General features: G+C 46.5%; 1 protein-coding gene across 1 annotated transcript in view; it reads right to left on the bottom strand.

Moving 5' to 3' along the window:
- MAN1A1 (mannosidase alpha class 1A member 1) overlaps positions 1 to 5,141 on the bottom strand; it is a 174,470-nt gene extending 169,329 nt beyond the window's left edge. Inside the window, exon 1 of the mRNA XM_018563715.1 lies at positions 4,509 to 5,141. Within this exon, the coding sequence (XP_018419217.1) occupies positions 4,509 to 5,066 (558 nt within the window). The 5' untranslated portion in view covers positions 5,067 to 5,141. The remainder of the gene's footprint in view (positions 1 to 4,508) is intronic.
- Between the last annotated feature and the right edge of the window lie 5,108 nt (positions 5,142 to 10,249).

Here is a 10,249-nt window from a genome sequence, read left to right as displayed (position 1 = left end):
CTTTAAAAAAATGGGTATTTTGTTGTGTTTTGGGGCATTTAATTACATTTTTCACTAAATATTGGGGTTTAATAAGGAGTTGCGCTAATATTGCGCAACATAAAAATTTGCAACTACCACCATTTTATTCTATAGGGTCTTGGCATTCAGAAAATATATAATGTTGGGGGGTTTTAAGTAATTTTCAGGCCTAAAATGTGGAATATAACATGGGTACAAAAATGAAAAAAAGGCCTCGGTCATGAAGGGGTTAATATATTCTCAGAAGTATAGCGCAGCTTCTATTATAAATGCTATAAAACTCCCATATTACTCCAAATCCCCCCTAGTTGAAATCAGCTACTTCTTAGGGTAAAATGGCAATTTCTTAAGTTATAAAGCCAAAATGTTTTTCCCCCATTTGAATACCGTAGTTAAAAGGCTTATACAGTATATCTAAAGCTGAAACATTTCGTTTTTTAGCATGGGTAAAAGGGTAAAACTCAGAGACTTTGGAGTTATCTTTCTGAAGGGTAAAAGTCAGTTTTTTTGCCATCTGTGTGCCATCAGGGAGGTTTTAAAATCACTTCCTGTCCCGTAGGAACAACAGGATATGACAGAAAATTACTCCAAAAGTAAAGAAAATCCCCTCCCAGAGAGTTGGCACTGAAACAAGTGTCGTCAGTGGAAAAAGATTTACCCTCTACTCTTTTGTCGACAATTGAAAATGTTGGATTTTCCTTTACTTTCAGCCCCAGTGACAGTGGACACCAGGACAAAGAGGGTGAATTCCCCTGTGGGTACTCATCACTAAAACAAATACATGGGTTGGTTTTAGAAACATCAAAACGTCTTTCTTTACTCAACACTACGAAAAATGAAGAAGTAAAAAACTGCTTGCTATACGTCAGCCTTTTCCAACCTACAATAACTTCTTGCCATGTGTATACTATCTGCTAGAAATGTGAACATCTCTCATTTGTAGTCAGACTGAATAGAGATGCATTAATAAGCAAGCCTGTTTAAGGAACATATAATTTCCCCACACTGAAGAACTGTACTAGAAAACTCAATTTCCATGTAGATTGCGTCTGGTCACTGATGAATAATTGAGCATTTCTAGTTTACTGAGACGCATAGTTTAAAGGGTAGAACAATTATTACAGTTCAAGTCAAAGGAGATCTATTGCATGTATTCTATTAAATGCGGTACCATGCACCGCGCTTGCGTGCCCTTCTCGTCGAGTTTGCGAACTATACACTGCGCTTGCGCTGTCCATTTCAATTACTAAAATACATACACTTATATATTCAGTAAATAAACCTCTTTAAAGAAAAAAACATATATATAAATCTACTAAAATAAGTAAAAATACATATTTTAGTAGTTTTATATTTTTTTTAAAGAGGTTTATTTATTTTAATATAATATATATATTATTTTTTTTAAATAATTTTTCAACTGTTTTCTTTCATTCTTTTCACTTATTTTTTCTTCTGTTGGCAGCATTTGAATATTCACTTACTGCCGTTCGGCCCCCATGAGAATAGGGGCGAACGGCAGCGAAGGAGCTGCCGGAGCTCCGGCTCAGCCGCTCCAGATGCACTTCAGTTCGAAGGCAGCCAGATGTATGGCTGATTTTAGCCGATTTAGGGCTGAAATTAGCCGTACAAGGCTGAAGTTAATAACCCCCTTAGTGATTATTAAAAAGGACTTCAGTGTGCTGGTGACATCTTACTACTATTGCCTGGCGGTGCCATCCGCAGTCACTATGAGCACCCCGCAAAATTTGGGACAGCCAGTAAGGAGTGCAACAAGGTATAAATACTGTGGCATTGCGTGGCAATACCATGGTGTTAGGTGGCCTCAAAGTCAGCCAGGATTCTCAGCCAGAGGGGCCGAGTGACTCCAGGAAGCAATTGCTTGTACCAGGAAAGAGCTGGCTTTCCAGGTTTTCAGGATCCCAACTATAATCCAGGAGATTTCTAAGAGCTCTGGGTGGGACGACATCTCCATTCCTGGGTCCATGGTTTAGTAGCGGCCAGCACCTAATTGTGCAGCTGTGTACAACTCTCATGAAAAGGGTGCTGGAATGTGTTGAGGGCCCCACCTGGGAGACAGGAGAACTCCACCAAAGAGTCATAGTGGAGTCCAGTGAAGCAGGGAGCTGCAAGTTTGTGAAGCCTAATGTGCATGTTAGCACATTATTGAGATTGTCTGCAGGAAACAGACAGTGGCCCCCAGGATTGAGGCCGGAGCAGCAGTGCTGCATGAGAAAACTGTCAAAAGACTGGGACACTGAGTGTGTGGGACAAATCTAGGATTGGCGAGCCAATGTATGTTATGCTAAAGGCAAGCTACTTTTACGTTGGACTTCCTTGATTATCGGCTGTTGAAAAAATAAAGACGTTTGTTTATGGAAAATTCCAGTGTGAGTGCTCTGCCTGCGTCAGTAGTTACGGAGTTGTTTGTTAAAGATGTCCGCAGCACACCATATTGAAGTGAAGAACACGTCTGTTTGACGCTTCATGTCAAAACAAATGGCAACGTTTCAGGGCCACACAGGGTCCCCTTCATCCAGTGGCGTCACTACAGGGGGGTATGGGGGGGCAATAGCCCCCCCTAGCTTATCACTTGCCCCCCCACTAACAGTGGCGGAAGTCCCGGCGCTAGCGCAAGACAAGAGAAATGGAATCCCTGTCCCGGCAGATAATTGTGCCTGGGACGGTTATCACAGTGTTATCTGCTGGGACAGGGGTTCTCCCCGCTGCAACCCCAAAGCCTGTCAGCGGTTTCTCCCCTCCACCCGCAGTCTACTCACCTCTTCATTCTAGCATAGCCAGCCTGCTATTTGCTCTTTTAAATTACAGTAGCCAATAACAGGCTGGCTATTGCACCTGCCTGCTGTCAATCAGCAGAGGTGGACCTGATAGAAAACTTCAGGTCCCTCCTCTGCTGATTGACAGCAGGCAGTGTGTGGGTGCAGTAGCCAGCCTGTTTTTGGCTATTGCAATTTGAAATATCCAATAGCGGGCTGGCTATTGCTTCCAGCAATGAAGTAAACAAAAAAAAGTTTAAAAAAATTAAATTAAATTTAAAAAAATGTTAAAAAAATAAAGTTAAATTAATAAGTACAAAATATATGTTACAAAAATAAAGTTAAACTAAAATTAAAAATCCCCCATAAAATTAAAGGCCCCAGCCCCCGCGAACACACGCATTAAAAAACAAAAACATAACATAAAATAAAACTTTTTTAATACTCACCTGATCCCTGGATCCACCGACAAGTGCAGCCTCCCGTCCCCCATGCTGTCAGAAGATGCATACATCGTGTGCTGGTTACTACTTAAACCAGCGCGCTGTGTGCAGCTTCTGAGAAGATACACTATTAGCGTAGCGGGAGCTATGCAAAATGCGCAGCCGGCTTCCCCGCTATGCCAATAGCGTATCTTCTCAGAAGCTGCACATAGCGCGCCGGTTTAAGTAGTAACCAGCACACGCTGTATGCAGCTTCTGTCGCAACCGCAGGGCGATGATGCCAGCCGCAATTAAATCAGCTCTCGGCGCCCATCGGTTGTGACAGGCAATGAAAATTATTAGTGCCCCCCCAGATCTGACTGTGGTATCTTATGTGCCCCCCTATATATTGTTCCTATAGTTGCCACTGCCTTCATCAGGCTTGAAATGAGTAGTTACTGAGTGACACCAATACTTTATTTCCCAAGGAACCCCTAGCAACCTCTGGAGGAACCCTAGGGATCAATGGAACCCTGGCTGGGAAAAGCTATTAAGGCATGCTGTGCATTAGTGAGGCCCTGTCAGACTTGTCAGAGCACTGAACTAGCTTACAAGAGTGAGTGATAAACCAGTTCCCCCAGAGGGTTACAAAATGAAGATGGCCTATTGCCAGGCTACATACTATTATGACATGATTGAAATATCCCTTGCAGTATTCGGTAAAATCACAAGCTTGATCTAGTTGTATTCCCCTGGGAGCTAATGCAGCACACCATTTCTCACACACACATGGATCAGACAAGCAGAATCTAATGTCCAAATACATTCCGCAAGGAAGCAGTGGTGGCATGAAAAGTGCATTATGAACCCAGATCACTGAGCAAATAAAAAACAGTGGACAGGCTAAAGACCCGAAATGAAAAAGAAAGAGATTGTCCATCTGCTCACATCCTAATCTGATCTAGCTGACACATCCTCTTGCTCCGTGCTTAGTGTGACATGTGCCAGGCACAGAGGACAGTGACCTGGAATGTGTTCTGCTGATCTAGGTGGACAGCAGCTCTGCAGGAGAACGTACATTAGGATTCCATCAGTGATCAGGGCAATGACTGCATGCATCCACACACAGAATGCAGGGAGGGGGGTCTATGATCACACATATGTACAGGTGGAGCGATCACCTTGTATTCCTGGGGGAGGGGGGCACACAGGTGATGTGTCATGTATTGGGACAGCCCAAAGATCACCTGTTACATACATCGCAGTGCACTAATCATCATCGGCTTACCTCCTTGATCTTGTCCCTCTTGTCCTTCACTGCGGGATCACTGGGCTCTCCCCCCACCGCTCCTAAAGGCTCCTTAAAGGGTCTGGGTAGCAGTTTTGCTCCGGCTGTCACCCTGCCCTGTGCCAGTAACTTCTCCTTGTCCCGTTGGATATCCCTTGGGATCTCCTCGATGGGCCGGTTCAGCGTGTCCTTGGCTTCCCGCAGCGCCCTCTCATGTTCCTCCCGGATCCTGGCTAGGCGCCCCCCATCCTCCTGGTCCGTAGGTCCGAGCGGGGAGCGCTGCGCCGAGGGCGGCTGAAACAAAACGCCGCTTAGCAGCTTGGGCGAGTCGGGCAGGAAGAAGATGGCCCCAAAGCACAGGGTGATGAAGCCGCTGAAGACCAGCAGTAGCACGAACTTCTCGGTAAGTCGGAACCCGGACAGCTTCCTTCCCGCGGGGCCCAACCAGTGCAGCCCGGACACTCCGCCTCCCGGGGTCGAACCGCCGGGCCCGCCCACGGCTCCGCTCCCCGACCCCAGCGGGGCCACACTGAACGGCAACAGGCTGCCCACCGGCATGGCTGCTGGCGCTTCTATACGCGGCACTGCCTCCCCCTTCTGGCCAGCAGAAAGTTTGTGTGAGCCGCGCACGGCACAAGAGCAGCAGCTAGCCGGCTGGGCTCAGTGAGAACAGCGTGTTCCTGAGTGCTCCGCTCCGTCCTGAGTCCGGCTGCCACTTCCAGGGCCGTTTGTCAGAGAGTTTATTGGAGGGGAGGAGCGAGGGAAGTGGTGAGCCCTCTGTGTGGGAATCCCTTCCTAATAACGGGGAGGCTGGACCGCTCACTCCCCCAGCCCCGGGGCGGGGAACACTTGACAGGTGACTGCACTCCCTATACACATACGGCTAGTCCTCATCCTGCCTCTACTCGGCACTCACTGAGCCTCGGGGCAGCGGCACACACAAGGAGACTCTGTCACCGCCTATCGCCAAAGGGAACGCCCATCTCCCGTTATCGATTGGCTGCGGGACAACGAGCACGGAACTATGTGATTGGCTGCTCCGACCGGGCTCTTGTCATAGCCTCCTCCGTAGAAATCACAGCGTTCTCTTCGGAAGCGGATAGAATGTTTCTCACAGATCTCTTCTGAGCAACGAGCCGGGCTCAGCTGTATTCATTCTATAACGGGCGCCCGCAAAAGCTCACACAAGCTGGGAACTCTGTGAGTGAAGTTCTGGCGGGCCAATCACAGTCAGCGTGCTATTAAGCTTCGACGTACTTTGTACCGAGCTCATACAGAGAAAAGCGTGTGGCTGATGAGGCGGGCGTGTCCAGGGGCGGGGCTTATTGTCCTCGTGTGTGGTTAGGCTGCATAGTGCGACTCTGCATAGTGCATACACCTCGGGTTTTGATGTGCGGATCTCACTCACGCATTGGCTATTCACTGTTCGTACTGTTCCATGTACGACACTATCACTGCGTTTTTCTGTTCTCCCTCTATACATTGCAGTCCTACCTTTGCCTCTGGTATAGGGATCTGTAGAAATAAATATTTTTCAGACATGACACCCCCCCCCCCCAAAAAAAAAAACTCCCCTTGTACTGAGGCTGCCCCTATACTACAAAGGTTAAATGCTCATCACTACCCTAAATTATTTGTGAGGATGCTGAGGAACAGTCCAAAAGCTGGACTGTAGGGGAGAAAGGTGAGCACCGACAGCTGGGTTGCCACCTGTCCCGGATTTAACTGGACAGTCCGGGTTTTGAGTTCTGTATGTGCTATGTCTGGGGTTCAGCTGGCCTGAAACCTGGAAACAGCACATACAGGACACGAAACCTGGACTTTCCAGGTGAATCTGAGACAGGTGGCAACCCTACCAACAGCCAGGGGAGCACGGATCAGGTCCTAAAGCAGGGCTACTTAACCATTTTTTAGTCATGGCACCCTTTAAGAGTAACCCCAACAGGATCAATTCAAGGCTCTGGTGGGCCCTGGACAAATAGTCCCTATTAATAGTCTTCTCCCTCCCTCTCCCGTACCTCCCACCTAAATAGTTCACACAACATAAACAATATAATATAACGTAAATTTAAATTGCACCCCAAATGCACCTCTGCAATATGCTTGACCGTGCCGCAATGCACAGTACCCCAATACTGTGCAATGTTGCATTTGAAAAAAGTAATGCATGTACCACATTGCAGGATAATGCGTGATTATCGCCAGGGCCGGCTTTAGGCGCCCTGTGCGAGAAAGCTTTACAGCGCCCCTCAGTGACCACACCCCTCAGTGGCCACACCCTTTAGTGACCACACCCATTTTTCCTATTATCCGCATCATTTGACCTCCCTGGCGGTATGATTATGTCAGGAATTTTGTACCAAAAGCGGTACAATTTTTTGCATGGAAATTTGTTGTTTATATTGTAGGCCTGTAATTCTTATTAAATCTTAGGAATAACTCACCTATATCTGTCCAAACAAGAGTCCAGTAGACATCCCAGGTATGATAAAGTTTGAAACACAAAATTAAAAAATTATAATATAATTGGGGCCCCCCCCGCGGCGGGGGGGCGGACGAGGGAGCGCTGTCATGTCAGTGAGGAGGAAAGAAGCCGCCCCGAGGACGAGCTGTGTCTTTGTTGCCATGGCGCCCTGTGCGGCCGCACAGCTAGCTCACCCCTAAGTCCAGCCCTGATTATCGCTTGCGCTTGTTGTGATCATGCCCTAACAGTGCCACACTGATAAAAGCTGGGGAAATGGGGAGTTAAAATGTGAAACACTACTTTCCCCAGCTTCAATGGTGTGGCAGTGTTAAGCTGACCATACACTTATAGATTATCTGCAGATTTTCTATGGTCAGATGGAAAACGTGCAACAGATTCCTCCATCTACACTAAAGTGAGTGGATGGAGGAATCTCCATCTGGTCCAAGCTTCAGTATCTTGCTAGTCGGCCCCGCTGGCTCTCAAAATACCTGAACAATCTGATTGGATGCAGGCATTGTTCAGGTATTTTGAGAGCAGCGAGGCCGACTAGCAAGATACTGAAGCTTGGACCAGATGGAGATTCCTCCATCCACTCACTTTAGTGTAGATGGAGGAATCTGTTGCACGTTTTCCATCTGACCATAGAAAATCTGCAGATAATCTCTAGGTGTATGGCCAGCTTTATTTTCAGATATAATTATACTGCCACACCAAAGAAGGATTACATAGTGCAATACAATCCTCTGCCCTGGGCAAATGCTCACTTTGCCCTCTGAATAACGCGGCCCTACACCCAGTCTAAAATGTAAAAACTTGGGTTTAATAAGGAGTTGCGCTAATATTGCGCAACATAAAAATTTTCAACTACCACCATTTTATTCTATAGGGTCTTGGCATTCAGAAAATATATAATGTTGGGGGGTTTTACGTCATTTTCAGGCCTAAAATGTGGAATATAACATGGGTGCAAAAATTGAAAAAAGGGCCTCAGTCATGAAGGGGTTAAAAAAACTACATGTGGTCCCTCCAAAATCCATACCAAACACGTATACAACATGGATTTTGTGGGGCAGTTTTTGTGGCTAAGCGGGTAATTATGCTCAAATGAATCTTTCATATGCCTCCAACAAAGGAGGACTGGATAAAAGAGTTAGATAAGTTGGTTTCATTTGAGAAATGGCCATTTCAACATTGAGGAGCCACGGAGAAGTATGTTGGTATATGGGGAAGTTGGATAGAATATACTGTATATGTTAACCAAGGACCAGTAAAGCATGTAGTAGAAAAAGGGAGTTTGAGCAAATGGATTAGCAGTATTATTTATGAATAGTATTATGGATTTAATATCAGTGGTAATGGAAAAGGGGAATATAATACATGTTTAAAAGGGGCTCTCCGGTAAAAGTGATTTTGATGTATCGAAGAGGAAAAAAAGTTAATTTAGAAAGGTGTAATATTTACCGGGAGAACTATGAGGTGAGTGCTTTTCACTCACCTCACTGCCAGATGTCACTCACGCAGCTGGGCGGATCTCGACATCGATTACTGGATCCGCTCTGGCTGCGGCGTCTCAGTATACCGCGAGCTCTAGCTCGCGGTATACTGAGCTTAGGGTAACGGGAGGACGCTAGTTTGTGTCCTTCCGTTACCCTAAGGAGAACTATGGGGAAAGCCCTAACCCCATAATTCTCCTTTAATAAAAACGTGGTTAAAAAAAAAAAAATTCCCACAAGGTCACCGCTGCCGCCCCTCTGCACTCTGCCGCCCCGAGGCCGGGCCTCGGTGGCCTTGTGGGAAATCCGGGCCTGTAGGTCTGATGGGAATCTCAGAAACTCAATCAGGTTCCACCCACCCAACAGCAAAACTCCAATATGTGACAGGTACAGTGGCCAGGCAGGAAGCTCAGTAATGCTGAGCCTTTTTTCAGGCTTAGCGTTACTGAGTTGCACTGAGGACAGAGTATCTAATCTGGCCTCAGTGCCAGCCTCCATGCAACAGATTTATGTTCCACAGGTACATAAAGCTGTGGCAAGCACCAACATTAGTACTGCACAGGCCAATGTCCACAACACTGTTTCTGAATTCCAGGGTGTTGAAAATGCAACTGCATATACTGATATGTACTGATTGTATTACTGACATTCTAATGTACTAACTAATATACTGTTATGTCTTTTGAACTGAAGCACAGTATGGCACAGTAGTGCAATGTTAGTCTCTCTATATGCATGCTTATCTATGATACACAGGAAGTTTTCCTATATATCTGTCTCCTGTACAATGCTGTATTCAGCATTCAGATCTAGTAGTTTATACTATGCATGTGTTCATTATATTGTTTGGTAAATTATCTTATCACGTACCTGGCAGAGGACCGAGTGGTTGAGGAGGGCTCCTTTGCAACTCTTGTCCCACACCCCTGAGAGTGGAGACAGGGAGTGAGAGGACAGAGAGCAGCACCGGTGCCAGAGGGTGTAGGGCACTGTACCTGGGTAAGTCCAGAAGCTGGTCTTCAAGAATGCAGTAAGCAGGTGAGGATACAGCCGAAAGGACAGCGAGGAACACTGCTGGAGCAGGACGGAGTCAGGAAGGCCAGGGTCAACACCAATCGGGCAGTGAAGTACAAGAGCAGCAGGCAGAACAATAGTCCAGGAACAAGCAGAGGTCAGGGGCAGGCAGCAGTCAGGCGTAGTCAAAGGAGATCCGGGTCAAGGTAGCAGAACATAGGAACAGGCAGAATTACAGGAATGCACACACAAGCTGAAAGACCATTCAGCAATGATCCATAGAATAGGCAGGTTTAAATATAGCCATCTATCCAGCGGAGCTGCATCATATCCTGTGCGCCACGTTAGTGCGTCTTTGCGCGCACGTTGTGCGCGCATGCACATTAGTGCATGTTTCTAGCAAATGCGGAAGACAGGCCCACGCACATGCACAGAAGCACCCAAACGGCCAGGTATAGTCTTACACATCTATTTGGAAGTCATTGTGCTGGTCCCATTATTGTGACATTTTAGGGACATACACATTCATTAATGCTCTTTAGAGGAAAAAAAATGACAAGCCTTTTTTCTATCTAACTAAGTATATACTCAGCTGAGCCAAACCCGAAGGTCCCTACTTACCTCCTTCTATACAGGATGTATAGCCTCTGGCCCAGTCTGTACCTGGCTTACAATTTTAAATGCCTCAACAGTAGCGGAGCCCAGACAACCAGATTACAGAAAACATTTTGATTTTGGCCCTGGGCAAATAGACTGTGTTCTCTGTA

Source organism: Nanorana parkeri, unplaced genomic scaffold (genome assembly GCF_000935625.1).
Source record: "Nanorana parkeri isolate BGI_ZX_2015 unplaced genomic scaffold, ASM93562v1 scaffold22, whole genome shotgun sequence".
Lineage (NCBI taxonomy): Eukaryota > Metazoa > Chordata > Amphibia > Anura > Dicroglossidae > Nanorana > Nanorana parkeri.
The sequence above is the reverse complement of the archived record's forward strand: the minus strand, read 5'-3'. Positions and strand labels throughout refer to the sequence as shown.